Source organism: Aquarana catesbeiana, linkage group LG04 (assembly GCF_042186555.1).
Source record: "Aquarana catesbeiana isolate 2022-GZ linkage group LG04, ASM4218655v1, whole genome shotgun sequence".
Lineage (NCBI taxonomy): Eukaryota > Metazoa > Chordata > Amphibia > Anura > Ranidae > Aquarana > Aquarana catesbeiana.
The window spans coordinates 547,275,364-547,291,238 of record NC_133327.1 but is presented as its reverse complement, the minus strand read 5'-3'; the positions used below and the strand labels follow the sequence as shown (position 1 = coordinate 547,291,238).

The 15,875-nt window shown below is 40.5% G+C and overlaps 1 protein-coding gene across 8 annotated transcripts in view; it reads left to right on the top strand.

The window, feature by feature from the left end:
• TIAM2 (TIAM Rac1 associated GEF 2) overlaps nt 1-15,875 on the top strand; it is a 432,210-nt gene that overhangs the window by 366,226 nt on the left and 50,109 nt on the right. Inside the window, exon 1 of one of the 8 annotated variants that reach the window (XM_073627926.1) lies at nt 6,194-6,322. The exons of 6 other annotated variants lie outside the window; for them this stretch is intronic. In XM_073627926.1, coding sequence (XP_073484027.1) covers nt 6,200-6,322 — 123 coding nt within the window. In that variant the 5' untranslated portion in view covers nt 6,194-6,199. Of the gene's footprint in view, nt 1-6,193; nt 6,323-9,711; nt 9,730-15,875 lie in introns of those variants that run through there. One more of the 8 variants, XM_073627928.1, reaches the window with a different exon arrangement.

Genomic DNA, 15,875 nt, shown 5'->3' with positions numbered 1-15,875 from the left:
TTTTTGGATAGCATAGGGAAGGGTTATCACCCCTGTAACATTTGTTTTGCTGTGTGTGCCCATGTTCAGAAGATTTCACCTCACTTTCTGTCCCAATGACAATTGGATTTTGAAAATTTTGGGTTCTTGTGGAAACAAGCCTTGGTGATAAAGCATCAGTGGAGGTACCTTTTCCCCATAATAGCTCTTACAGAAGTGAATTTACCTTCCCAGGGGTAGATTTCCTCTCACTTCCTATTGTCTCCCTCCGTTTGTAAGTAGGAGTCGTTTGTAAGTCGGATGTTTGTAACTAGGGGACCCCCTGTATAGCTCATGGTAACCCACTACCATGCATTGTTTTAGTATGCATTAAAAAAACTTTTTTGGGGGCGTTAGGCAACTGATTCAAATGAAGTCCTATTGAAGAGATTTAAAGGAAATCTTTTCTGACAGAAATATGTAAACTAAAAAATACTTACTTCTAAATTCTGTTAATGTTTTTTGACCTGTGGTATGTGGACCAAAAAATAATACAAAAAGCTTTGCTTCTTTTATTGGTACACTTTGAGCAAAATAAATTACTGAGTAATGGTTAGCAGCTGATCATGAATTACTTTTCCCCTTTTTCTCTCCTTTTTTTGCTAGGACAGTGCATTCATATAAGCCCATTTAGTTGTTATGATATGGACACCAAATCAGTTTGTCATCTTCCTATTAACTGTCACTTTTAATTTTGCAATTTTTTAAATGATTTACCTATTCCAGTTAAAGTTTGTCATTATGACATGGTCAATCTAATCAGCTGAATTAATTAAAAATACATTTTGAAGGCCATGACTAAGCCAATTGTTTTTAGTCTAGTTGATATGCTGCATAGTAAAGTGGCATATGAATTTTATGCGACAACTAATGCAGCACATATTACCCAGTGGTGGAATAAGACTAGTATGAACTGAAGAATAAGCTTTGTCCGCACTTCTAATGTGTTTTTATTTCATTCTGTTCTATTTGTATTTATACTGAATTTAACATTTATTACAGAGGGCATATTTTTATCATTTTTGCCATGTACACTGTCAGATGAAGATGTCAGAATCAGTCCTGTTAGATGCCTCTGATGCCATATGGTCATTTCTATAAGCTCTTTGTAGATGCAGGCTAATCTGGGAACAGGTAATGGTGTGAGCCCCAACCATGCTATCATCTGTCCTTCAGCACTGGGAAGTTGCCAAAAGAAGGGGGTTCTTCTACAAAAAAAAGTCCTCCCTTTCAGAGCAAATTTACACCTTGCAATGCAGAGTGTATGTGCGTTGCAGTCTATTTTGAATGGCACCCCAACACTCATATAAACGCACACACTACACCAGTGCTTTACAGTGCACCACACAATAGTAGGTTTCCACATGTGCATTGTCACAGTGCAGTATAGTTTGAGGTGGCCCCTCAAAAAAACAGCTGATGGGGATCAGACTGCTTTGCATTGTCTGCCCTATTACTAGGCTCCTTTGCAAATTTTATGGTTTAAATGTGGGGAAGGTGTCACCACCATATATACCGTACCTGAGATAGACAACTTGCTACATCCATCCCCGATAGAAATATTAAAGGGTCTGTTGGAAGTATGGGTCCAGGTTAAATTAAATTTTTTATGTGATGGAGATATACAGTCATGGCCAAAAATATTGGAACCCCTGCATTTTTGTCAGATAATGCACCACTTTGCCCAGAAAATTGCTGCAATTACAAATGTTTAGGCATTCTCATGTTTTATTTCTTTTGTTTGTATTGACACAAAAAAGTGGAGGAACAAAAAGCCAAATCTGACACATTCCATGCAAAACTCCAAAAATGGACTGGACAAAATCATTTCCACCCTCAATTTGTTTCTTTGTTAGCACACCCCTTGGAAAAAATAACTGAAATCCATAGCTTCCTGTAAGCATCAGTGAGTTTTTTTATACCTCTCTACTGGCCCACTCTTCTTTCGCCAACTGCTCCAGGTCTCTCAGATTGGAAGGGTTCCTTTTCCCAACTTGTTTTTTTAGATCTTTTCACAGGTGCACTATGGGATTTAGATCTGGACTCCATTGCTGGCCAGTTCAGTACTGTCCAGCCCTTTGTATTAAACTATTTCTGGGTGCTTTTTGACGTGCGCTTTGGGTCATTGTCCTGCTGTAAGAGCTGTAATGCAGACCCAACTTTCTGACACTGGGCACTACATTGCACCCCAGAATTCTTTGGTAGTCCTCAGATTTCATAATGCTATACCCACAGTCAAGACATCCAGTGACTGAAGCATCAAAGCAACCCCAAGACATCAGTGAACCTCCACCATGTTTGACTGTAAGGACTCTATTCTTTTCTTTAAAGGCCTAATTTTTTTCTGAAAACAGTAGAATGATGAGCTTTACCATAAAGCTGTAATTTTGTTTTGTCTGTCCACAGCACATTCTCCCAAAAGGATTTTTGCTTCCTCAGGTAAGTTTTGCAAACTCTTTGCTTTGCTCTTTCGTCTGTGTCCAGGGAGATTAGTACAGTGGGCTGTAAACTTCTTGACAATGTTGCACACAGTGGACACAGGAACATTAAGATCTCTGGAGATGGACCTGTAACCTTAAGATAGTCCATGCTTTTCCACATTTTTTTTCTCGAATTCATAGACAATTCTGTGCTGTTCTTTTTCTTCTCCATGTTCCTTGTGGCATACAGAGACACACAACTGAAAGGTTGAGTACATATTCCGCCGTTTTAACTGGTTGCCAGTGATTTCTATATTGTCAGCACCTGTTAACCAATTCAATACAGGGCACTTTTACACCCTTCCTGCCCAGGCCAAATGTCAGCTTTCAGCAATGTCACACTTTGAATGACAATTGCACGGTCATGCAATGCTGTACTCAAACAACATTTTTATAATTTTTTTTTGAGACAGATGGAGCTTTCTTTTAGTGATATTTAATCGCCACTGGGTTTTTTTGTTTGTTTTTTTTTTTTGCTAAACAAATGCAAAAACACCGAACATTTTGAAAAAAAAAGTTTTTCTTAGTTTGTTATAAAATTTTGTAAATAAGTAATTTTTCTCCACTGATGAAGAGGTACTAATGTGCAGCACTGATGTGCACTGATGGGTATCGCTGGTGAAGGTGCACTGATAATCATGGCACTGATTATCAGTGCAGATCTCTCCTGTGAGGATAGCCGCTTATCGGCTGCTCTCTTCTCACAAGCTTGTCAGAGTGAGGAGAGGAATGCCAATAACCGGCATCTCCTATTTACACTGTGATCAGCTGTGATTGGATACAGCTGATCACATGGTAAAGAGCCTACGTCATAGGCTCTTCACTGTGATCAGAGATGCAGTGTGTCCGAGGGACACACCGCACCACTGATCGCCTTGCTGCACTCTCCCGTGGGTGCGCATGAGCGACTTGTTCTGAAGGACGTCATATGAGGTCCATTCAGAATAATGAAATTCCCACCTGGCCGTCGTATAGGCTGGGTGGGAAGTGGTAAATTGATAGACAGGCGAACTATGGAGGCACTATGTTGCATATCTGGTGGGAATGCCCTAAATTGTAAGGTTTTTTGGAATAGGGTGTACTTGATGCTCTGCGAAGTGGCTGGGCTCTCTATTGAACCACAACCAAACTTGGTACTGCTTAATGTTTTGCCTACTGAGTGGCTGCGCCCAATTAAACATTTATAATTGCAACAGTTTTGTGGAAGAAGTGGTGCATTGCCTAACAGACAAGCAGGGGTGCCAATATTTCTGGTCATGAAAATTTATATATATATATATATATATATATATATATACTCATAAGTTTACATACCCTGGTGGAATTTTATGATTTCTTGGCAATTTTTCAGAGAATATGAATGATAACACTACAACTTTTGGTTAGTTAATAAATGACTTCAGCCAAACACTATCAATCAATTGTGTTTTACTCTTTTTAAATCATAATGGCAACAGAAACTACCCAAATGACCCTGATCAAATGTTTACATACCCCAGTTCTTAATACCGTGTATTGCCCCCCATTAACATCAATGACAGCTTGAAGTCTTTTGTGGTATTTGTGGATGAGGCTCTTTATCTTCTCAGATGGTAAAACTGCCCATTCCTCTTGGCAAAAAGCCTCCGTTTCCTGTAAAATCTTGGGCTGTGTTGCATGAACTGCACGCTTGAGATCTCCCCAGAGTGGCTCAATGATATTGAGGTCAGGAGACTGAGATGGCCACTCCAGAACCTTCACTTTATTCTGCTCTAGCTAATGACAAGTCGACTTGGCCTTTTGTTTTGGAACATTGTTATGTTGAAATGTCCAAGTACGTCCCATGCGCAGCTTCCTGGCTGTTGAATGCAAATGTTCCTTCAGTATTTTTTGATAACATACTGCATTCATCTTGCCATCACTTTTGACCAAATTTCCTCTGCCTTTGTAGCTCACACATCCCTAAAACATCAGCGATCCACCTTCGTACCTTTCATCATAGGCCTTGTTGACTCCTCTCCAAATGTACCATTTATGGTTGTGGCCAAAAAGCTAAATTTTGTTCTCATCCCTCCAAATGACTTTGTGCTAGAAGATTTGAAGCTTGTCTCTGTGCTGTTTGGCGTATTGTAAGCGGGATACTTTGGCATTTGCAAAGTAATGGCTTTCCTTTGGCGACTCGACCATGCAGCCCATCTTTATTCAAGTGCCTCCTTATTGTGCATCTTGAAACGGCCACACCACCTGATTTCAGAGAGTCCTGTATTTCACCTGAAGTTATTTGTGGGTTTTTCTTTGCATTCCGAACAATTTTCCTGGCAGTTTTTCCAGAAATCTTAGTTGGTCTACCTGACCGTGGTTTGGTTTCAACAGAACCCCTCATTTTTCACTTCTTGATTGGAGTTTGAACACTGCTGAATGGCATTCTCAATTCCTTGGATATCTTTTTATATTCCTTTTCCTGTTTTATACAGTTCAACTACCTTTTCCCGCAGATCCTTTGACAATTCTTTTGCTTTCCCCAGAATTCAGAAACATCAGTACAGCACTGAATGAAAAATGCAAGGGTCTGTCAGGAGTCCAGAAACGCATTGACCTTTTATATACACACATTACAAGCAAACAGATCACAGGTTTGGGTTCTGTCTACTTGTGTGCGTGTTATCAGGCCAAAATCACCAGGGTATGTAAACTTTTGATCAAGGTCATTTGGATAGTTTCTGTTGCCATTATGATTTTAAAAAGAGTAAACAGTCGATTGATAATAAATGGCTTCAGCCAAACACTAACCATGAGTGAAAAATGTTTTGGTGTTATCATTCATATTCTTTGAAATCATAAATTCTGCCAGGGTATGTAAACCTATGAGCACGTGTGTGTATGTGTATATGTATGTATGTATGTATATGTGTGTGTGTGGATAGATAGATAGATAGATAGATAGATAGATAGATAGATAGATAGATAGATAGATAGATAGATAGATAGATTCATTAAAAAAAGCATATTAAAAGAATTTTTTTTTTTTTTTTGTAATGCAAACAATGCACATACAGTACCTGCATTTGACCTGATAAGGCTTCTTCTTTCACTGCCCAGTAACAGGGTTGAGGTGGGAAGAGGACCTGCTAGTGAAAGTGAAACTGCAGCAGAGAAAGGTCCGGTACCCTTCCTTGTTAGACGGGGCTGTGCTGTGTGGCTGAGCTGTGTAAATCTCTGGACTGGAAGGACAAATCCAGGAAAACGGCTCATTTGTGTATTTAGAAGTTTGCCTGAAGCTCGGCTTTAAAAGCCATGCACTGTTTATTTTAAATTGCACAAAATGGACAACAGCCTGCAGTATATAAATTAATGATTTTATTTTTTGTTTGTAATATTGCAAACTTTTTATTATTTTAGTACTAAATGACCTATATGGCTTTATGATCGCGTATAATGTAAAACTTTATGTGAAAACATTACAAACTAAACATGTGACCCTGCTAGCTGAGGAGCATTAGGGATGATGACAAAGAGGGCATTCACAAACCACTTTAGGTAAACACATGGTCAACATCCGGCACATAATCCTGGCTTAATTAGTATTTATATCGATGTGCTTCAGTGAGAGCTCTGTCATCCCTACACACACTGTTACAGCCTAATCTGGATTACCTGTGCTGTCGAGCAAATAAGGGGCTATCCATAACCTTTGCTATTCTGAAATTTATTCTAAGGCTAAAATGCAGGAAGATATTCTCCCTTTACAGCTGGCTATATTGGCTATGAAATTGGCCCTGAAGAGTCTCCTTAGGGACCTTTCCTTGTGTTTCAGCTGTACAGAAGATGCGGACGTCTACTTTATGGTATGGGAACTAGTGTGTAGACAAAATGTGTACATACCTGTTGTGGACATTATTTTTAGATATAGCATATATAGGTGTTGTGTGTTTATATGAGTGTGAAGTTAATAAATTGCTTGTGAAAAGGTTGGAATCTCTACCCTATTTTTTATTGCTGACAATAGCCTAGACCAGGGAGTAAATGAAATGCCTCCAGTGGTAACACAGAATGCAGGAAAAAGCTGATCATCTCCTTTTCCCCAAAAGCTAAACATTTTTTTCCTGGAGTTCACTTTTTGGTGAACTTTGGGTGCTGTTTTTATGTTCGATTGTGGGTTGGTGTCGTATGTGACCTCTTATAGATTGAAGGGGATTTGTGTGAAATATTGTGCTGGAGATAATTTTGTCTGTCATTAAAAAACAGAAATAAATCTGTCTTGGAACTGTTTAATTGTTCGTATTTGGTTGATTTTATAAGGCATGTTAATAATGCTGTTGTGTTCTGGCTTAATACCAGCCGTCCCATGATTTAGTGTTTCTAATTCCGCGTACACACGAGCGGACTTTACGGCAGACTTTGTCCCGCGGACTTTTCGACGGACTTTACGACGGACTTTCCGAATGAACGGACTTGCCTACACACGATCAACCAAAGTCCGATGGATTCGTACGTGATGACGTACGACCGGACTAAAACAAGGAAGTTCATAGCCAGTAGCCAATAGCTGCCCTAGCGTCGGGTTTTTGTCCGTCGGACTAGCATACAGACGAACGGACTTTTCGACCGGACTCGAGTCCGTCGAAAAGATTTGAAACATGTTTCATTTCTAGGTCAGTCGAACTTTTGGGGAAAAAAGTCCGCTGGAGCCCACACACGATCGAATTGTCCGACGGACTCCGGTCCGCCGAACCAAGTATGCTGTAAAGTCCGGTCGTGTGTACGCGGCATAAGAGCAATTAGTGATTTCCTTCCAAAATTCTAATTTGATGGCTTTACATTGTACTGTAAGCCAGACCATGAAAAGGGGTGAACCCTTTTGTAAACTTCTATATGCTTCTACAAGACTTGACATTTGCACCTTTCAAAACAAAATATTATTTAAATTGAACCCCAAATATGTAGACAGGTCACTTTTTTTTTTTAAGGTTTGTATGAATTACAAGCTTGCTGTGGGGGTACCAGAGCCAAGCCGCAGCTCTGTGTGTTCATTCAGACACGGAGCCCCGGCTAGGCCCTGCCTCCTCTCTCTCCTCATTGACTCACTGACTTTGACAGCAGCAGAAGCCAATGGCGCGCCTCTGCTGTCCACCATTGAGGAGGAGAGTCCCGGGCAGCCGGATCTCTCGTGTAACATCGCTGGATAGAGATGGGCTCACGTAAGCATTATTAGGGGGGCTGCATTAAAATAGAAAAAAAACCTGCCTTTTACAATCACTTTAAATTAATTAAAAAAAAATAAATAAATAAATATATATATATAATCTCTATTATAACAGAGGATATTCCTGCGCTCACTAAAATATACAATAGAAAATATATTTGGTTGCAGCAAACACCGACAGGGTGTTCAATAAAGAACACCCAGAGAGATCGCCTGTAGGATATACCATTTGGACCATTCCTGGCAATTTGTTTTTGCTGTTTACCTTATAGCAGTAAGGTAAGGGACCATCACACTCATGGGTGTAATTGCACCGAAGATTTAACCCTCACAGTCATTTTTTGCTAGATGCAAAGTCACCTTGTCACTGCTGCTAGATGTAATTTTCAGCACTTTAATTCACTAGCACTTTTCTCTGAGGACACCATTCATCTATTTTTGAACTGTCATTTTTTTATATTTTATACATTTTTTGCCTTATCACTGATATTTTAAATATTTTTTTGCACTTTACTTATAGACACATTTACGGTCTATGTATGCAATTTTGCACAGTGAAATTCACTTTAAGTCAATTTTTACTGGATTTTATAATGGTATGTTTCTTACTCACTGTTGCTATTCATGATATCTATCTATCTATCTATCTATCTATCTATCTATCTATCTATCTATCTATCTATCTATCTATCTATCTATCTATCTATCTATCTATCTATATCTATATATTAAAGAAACACCTCAAAAATTTGATTAGGGTTTGCTGATTAGAAAAATAAAACCTGAACCCCCCCCCCCCCCAAAAAGAAGATATATATATCTATCTTTTTTTTTGGGGGGGGGGGGTCAGGTTTTATTTTTCTAATGAGCAAACCCTAATCTAATTTCCAAGGTCCTTCTTTAAAGTATCCCTAAAGAGTAGGTATACTTGATAGAGTAAGAGGGGTTAAAACCACTGTCAATTTTTTTTTTTTTTGCATCTGTAGAGACCTTAATAAAAACCTGATCGTGGCACTAACCGATCGCCACTCTAAATCAAAGAAAATAGCCATGGTTTTAGTTATACCGTAAAGCATACATTCCTCCGACTTTTCACAACTAGTGAGGGCAAGAAGTGAAGAGTTTTTAGCCAAGAGACGAACGTCAGCCAAGGTCATATTAGGATGGAGCCTTTTTGCTCAATGGCACTCCACTGTCACTCACTGTGAAAAGGCCAGGGCTAAGGCTGTGTCGGCCTGTGACAACACAGACTGACTGGTAGACTGCTGGCTTGCCCTACCTTTGCATGGCATCCTGCTGTTCTCTTTGGAAGTGCAACGGTGTATGTCTGTCAATGCTTCCACAGGTCTGAACTCATGGATAGCATGCTCAGAATGCAGAAGGTAGTGGGGGAAGAAGCAAGAAGACTGGTACCATGACCAGGTATTTCTGAATGCTTTAATGGCAAAAAGGAACAAACAGGGGCACAGTAAGGATAAAAGAAACAATATTTAAAGTGAATATAGTAAACACATTTGTTTGCATTCGCATTAAGTTTGCCTATTTTTTAGCTCTACTGCTTTAGAAACATGATGTGAAGTATTTCCTGTGTCATGCAGTCAGCTGGATCCTGAAGAAATCTTCACTGCGGGGATGCCAGTCCTCTTCCCGTAGCTGGACTTCCAACGCATAGGATTTGGGCTCTTGGCTGAGCTGCTGTGAAAAAAGTTTGACAGGGACATGCTCCCTCCTTCCTCCTCCTCCTCCATTGAAAAAAGGTCTTTTTTTCACTTTCACTGCCTAATAACATGATCTGTTCTTGGGGAGGAGTCTGAGTCACAGAATGTTCTTGCCTATTCATGGATCGCAGTAAAAGCAATCAGAGCTCATCTCTCCGAGAAGGAGGAGCGGGTCCTCGTCAGGAGCTTTTTTTCACAGCAGCCTAGAGCTTGGAGCCCAAAGCTATTAACCCCCATGTACCAGATAGCACCCACAAGAAGAGGATGGGGTATCCTTGAAGATTTCTCGTCAACCGGCTTGTCTGCATGACGTGGGCATCCTTTACTACAGGTAAGTAATGCCATTACAGGTAGAGCTGCAGAGAAAGTATGTGTATATATATCTTTGAAGGAGGTACAGTAGCTGACAGTCTGCACATGTTTTGCTTCAGGTATGGTCTCTTCAGCAGTACTTACAATTTTCCCCACTTCTCTGCTATGCGCACAAGGCACACCTTTTGCATCCATCCTATAATTAAATCCTCAGTGAGTTCCCAAACTATCATCAGGCCCAGACACTGGCGTGTGGTGGGCATGGAGTGTTCTTTTAGCTATGCAGATATGGACTTTGGCCCCAATGGTGGGCCAAATCCTGAAGTAGAAGGTATTTTCTGACAAAAGAAGTTGTCAGCTATATTCTGCAGCTGTTAGTTTAGTGGTTTAGATCCCACAGGTTCACTGTAACACAGATGCCTTTAACCTCTTCAGCTCTGGCAGGGTTACCTCCTCCCCCCCTTCATGACCAGGCCATTTTTTGCGATGAGGCACTGCATTATTATTATTACTATAATTATACGCAATTTATATAGCGCCAACAGTTTACGCAGCGCTTTACTATGTATAGGGTGGACAACACAATTGCAGTACAGTTCAATACAAAAGGTACAGGAGGGCCCTGCTTGTAGAGCTTACATTCTAAAGCAGTGGTTCTCAACTCCAGTCCTCGGGACCCACCAACAGGCCAGATTTTAAGTATTACCTTGGGGAGTTGCAGACTAGAATCCTGCAATCACTGAGCAGCAAGTGATATCACCTGTGATGTATTTCAGCTATCTTGCAAACCTGGCCTGTTGGTGGGTCCTGAGGACTGGAGTTGAGAACCACTGTTCTAAAGGGAGGGGGTGGTGGTACAAAAGGTAATAGCTGCAGAGAATGATTTGATGGGGGTGGCTCGGGGACAGTTGTTATTACTGCATTATTTTAACTAACATTTGAGCGGTCGTGCAACCCAGTACACAAATAAAAGTTGATGCATTTTTTTTTCCCCCCACAAATAGAGTTTTCTTTTGGTGGTATTTAAAAAAAAAAAAAAAAATGTTTACTTCCTGCTATAAAACCCATCCAATAAAAAAATGTAAAATCAAATTTCTTCTTCAATTTAGGCCAATATGTATTCTGCTACATATTTTTGGTAATAAAAATTCTAATAAGTGTATATTGATTGGTTTGCGCAAAAGTTTTCTAGTGTCTACTACTATGGGATATTTTTATGGAATTTTTTATTTATTTTTTTAACTAGTAATGGTAGCAATCAGTGACTTATAGCGGGACTGCGACATTGTGGCGGACAAATCTGACACTTTTTTGGGGACCGGTGACACTAATACAGTGATCAGTGCTAAATAATATTCACTGTAACTGTACTAATGACACTGGCAGGAAAGGGGTTAACATCAGGGACAATCAAAGGGTTAAATGTGCTCCCTGGGAGGGCTTTCTGACTGTGGGGAAGGGGGTGCTTGTACTGTATGAAGACAGAGATCTGTGTTCCTGCTTAGCAGAAACACACGATCTCTGCCTTCTGTCACAGAAGGGCGATCTGCCTTGTTTACATAGACGGATTTGTTTACTGCCAGACCCGCTGATTGGCTCACCACTGAGCCGCTGAGTCCAATCACAGCGGGAGCGGGTTGCCACGTGCGCCCGAGACCCAGGGAACTAAATCGCACACAAGTACATGATTTCGTGCTGAAAGGCCACTCTGCTGCAGTATATATGTGTGAGGCCGTCCGGAAGCAGTTAAAAGTAATCTAGAAATGTATTGCTGTGGATTTTGCCATTGGAAGGAGTGAAGCCTTTGTTTCATAGTCTATTGTTCAGCACTTGTGAATAATTTCAGAAGTATAAAATACAAGGTATTGTTGGGTAAATGCTGTATCCTATAAAGGGTCCAGTAAATTGGTGAAAGTCTATTATTATGTCTGAAATTAACAAAGGAGCTGCAATTTCCTGTACCGATATAGTTATTGGTAATGGTTCAGAATACACAATAACTGAAATGTAATTTACTAATTCCAGGAAGAAACTTCATAGCCTGCCACTGCTTGCATGTTTTTGTTATATATTTTGTATCCCAATTTCCCAAAAGCACTTATCGTATTCATTGAATAATGAAGCTTCATCAACTGAGGTCAGAACAAAAGATCTTTACCCTTTATTTTCATTAGCAAGGAGCCTCAGCCTGAGTAGGAAAGCATTGGTCTCTCTGCACCGTTCTGACAACACCTCCCGAGTCAGAGCTAGAGCTCCCCAGTCAGCAGAGAGCATGAATATTGTTGACTGCAGAACTATAGCTCTGACACTGCTGGGGAACTTCTGTCAAGCGATTAGTGCTTCCACACAGAGAAGTGTGAGTCTGAGTTGACAGTCCCAGAGCTTGTAAAAAAGAAACCTGCATGTAGGCTATTGCAGGTCCAATATTTCCAGCTCCATCCAATTTTTTTTTTTTCAGTTCAAATATTTTCAGTTGGTGAAAGGTCTGTACTACAGGCTGGCCAGTTAAGCACCCACACTCTTATACTACAAAGCCATGCAGTTGTCACAGATGTCATATGTGGTTTAGCATTATCCTGCTAAAAAATGTAAGGCTTTCCCTAAAAAAGACATTGTCTGGATGGGAGCATATACTGCTTTAAACCCTGGATATTGGTGCCTTTCTAGTTGTGTAAGTTGCCCATTCCATGCACACTAATGCAAACCTATACCATTAGAGGTGCAGGCTTTTGAACTGAGTGCTAATAAGCCAGAAGGTCCCTCTCCCCTTTAGATCGGATGACACAGCTTCTATGGTTGCCAAAAATTTCAAATTTCCAAAGAACAGTTTTCCACATTGCAGCAGACCATTTTAAATGAGTTTGGCTTGAGTATGGCAGACGGCAGCTTTTCTGGATATTGTTCAGATATGGCTTCTTATAGAGCTTTAACTTGCATTTTTAGATGGCATGGCAAACTGTGTTCAGACAGTGATTTTTGGAAGTGTTCCTGAGCCAATGCAGTGATGTCCATCACAGAATCATGCCTGTTTTTAAAACAGTGCTGTCTGAGAGCCCAAAGATAAAGGGCATCCAATGTTGCATTTTGGCCTTGTTCCTTGCACACAGAGCTTTCTCCAGATTCTCTGACTCTTTTGATGATGGTATGCACTGTAGGTGATGATATATTAAAGGCTTTGCAATTTTACATTTAGGAACAATATTCCGAAATTGTTCAACAATTTTTAGATGCAATTTTTCACAGTAGGTGAACCTCTGTTCATCTTCTGAGACACACTGACTCTTGAAGATGCTACTTTTCTTTGTTACTGACCAGTTGCCAATTAACCTAATTAGTTGCAAAATGTTCTTCCAGCTCTTCCTTTTATTATCACTTACTTTGCCAGCTTTTTGTTGCCCTGTCCCAACTTTTGTTATGACGTGTTGCTGTCATCAATTTGAAAATTACCTTATTTTTTTCTTCAAATGGTACATTTTTCTCAGTTTAAACATTTTGATATGTTTTCTATTGTGCAAAAATATGTGTTTTATGAGATTTGCACATCATTGCCTTCTGTTTCTGTTCAATTACAATCAGATTAAACTTTCAATATAACCTTACAAAATGGTTTGCAGAAAGGAACAAGTCTCAACAATGAGCTTCTCATGTCTCTCATTGTAGAAGAATATTCTTTTTTTTACTTTCCAGTCAGAACTTTGCATTTAAAAGGAATGGTTATGAAATTGTTCTGTTCATGTTTTAATATTTTATTATAGGGGTGTTTTTTTTTTTTCTGATGTCTATAGCTGTCACCAGAAGTGAATAAGAGGGGAGATTCTCCATGCGAACAGTTGTTACAATGACAACTGTCTTAAGCTAGCTAACAGGCTGAATGGGGGACAAAACCCAAACAGATTTCTCCATTCATGCCACAGATGGAGGAATCTCCTGGTCCAGCTACTATAGTTTGAGAGCTGGACCCCCCCCCCCCCCCCCCAGCTGTCGAAATACTGTTACTGCATTTAACTGTGCAGGCACTGTTCGGCCAACAATATTCGGCCTCACTCATTCAGTTTTTGAGTCAGGGCATGTCAGGCCAGAGGGGGCCAACCTGGCCACTTACTGATCGAATTTCAGCCAGTTCATCAGGAACCAGATGAAAATCGCATAGTGTTGTGCCAGCTTAAGAGATCTTGTTTTGCTTCTTGTTGTGAATCAAGACAATACGTGAAGAAAAAAACTCTCCAATGGGAAACCAACATTAAAAAAACCTACCATTTTTTTTCATTCCCTACTTTATCTAAAAAAACAAAAAAAATAAGTTTGAAGTGGTTGTAAAGGCTACAGGTTTTTTTACCTTAATGCATTCTCTGCATTAAGGTAAAACATCTTTTGTGTTTTGTTCCCCTCCAGCCCTAGTAAATACTTACATTGGCTTAATCTCGATCTCCAAGCACTGTGCCCAAGAGCAGCAGAGCTGCTGTCTATCTCTCTCTCCTCACTGGCTCAGGGACAGCAGCATGAGCCATTGGTTCCTGTTGATGTCAATCACAGCCTGTAAGGAGTGTGGTTGGGAGGGGCTGAGTCTCACTGTCTGTGTCTATAGACACAGACAGCGTGGTTTAGGATCAAGCCCAAATGCGTGGCACAATAGGAAGAGGAGCAGCCAAGTTCGGGGCTGCTCTGTACAAAACCATTGCATAGAGCAAGTAAGTATAAACCTGTTTTGTTAAAAAAAAATATCTAATTTACAATCACTAAGATTACAGATAAGCTTTTGCTAACCAGTTACCTTTTTATAGGAATAAAAAGTTGCATGAGTTGTCAGCCCCTATTAAAATACACAATGGCAAATGTCACGGGTGCCCTTTCAGTCCCTTACTATACATCTTGACAATAGAGCCCCTGGCGGTGGCACTTTATAACAACACGGGCTTTACAGGAAAATATGCGTAGGCTCTCACTGCTACAATCTATCTCTTTATGCATGTCACACATCCACACGTGTCCCTCCCTGCTTTTGTAAGGGAACTTTAGACATTTGGGAGTGTGAGTAATTTTAAAGGCTGAGGCCTTAAACATATTTCTTTCTCCTCAGGTAAGCTCTCCGATACAATAAATTTTTTCTTTCAAATGGTAAAATGGATTGGCTAAGTATTTGGGTGTACCAACATATACCAACACCCTTGACTACTCTTGCAGTTATAAATTTTATCCCCTTGTTGCACTTGATCTTTTCCTTTCTTCAGGCCTATGCTAAACCTACATTTCCTTGGTTTGGGCACATGAACCTAATCAAAATGGACATACTACCCAAATTACTTTGTCTTCCAAATGATACCAGCATGCTCTCCCATGGGAATTCTCAGACATCTCAATACAGCCATACATAAATGTATCTGGTACCATGCTAAATCCCGGAATCTGAGTTCCCCCCGACCATTGCCCAAAAGTAGAGGAGGGGGTGGCACTCCCGAATTTGTCTCTCTACCTTCATGCATCCTCCTTTTAGTCACATTGTGGATTTGTACCATAGTAGATCTACAAAGTTATGGACTACTTTAGAAGATGATTTAGCTATACCTGATCTTGCATCATTACTGTGGATGGCTCCTAGCCATAGACCTTCCAGTAACTCCTTGCCTTTTAGGGCAGTTTCACACTGAGGCAGTGAGAGCGTTGGCGGTAAAGCGCTGATAGTTTAAGCTGCGCTTTACTGTAGTTTTTAGTGGTGCTTTTCGGTTGCTAGTGGGGAGCTTTTAACCCCCACTAGTGGCTGAAGGAGGGGTTAATACCGCCCCTGTAGTGCAGCTGCTGAAGCTCTTTTCAGGCGCGCTTCGGCAGCGGTGCCCATTCATTTCAATGGGCAGGGGCGTTTTTAGGAGCGGTGTATACACTGCTCCTAAATGGCCCCAAAGTTGCTGCTTGCAGGACTTTTTTTAATATCCCGCAAGCGCACCGCTCCAATGTGAAAGCACTCTGGCTTTCACACTGGAGTGGCAGGAGAGGCACTTTGCAGGTGCCATTTTTAGCGCTAAAACGCCTGTAAAGCACCTCCAGTGTAGAATTAGCATTGGTGTCATCTACACTTAGCACCTGAGATTTCTATATACATAAAAGTTTCCTCCCATCCAAATCTTGCCTTTATAATGCCATTATTTGGCAGCCTCACATTTCCTCCGGCCT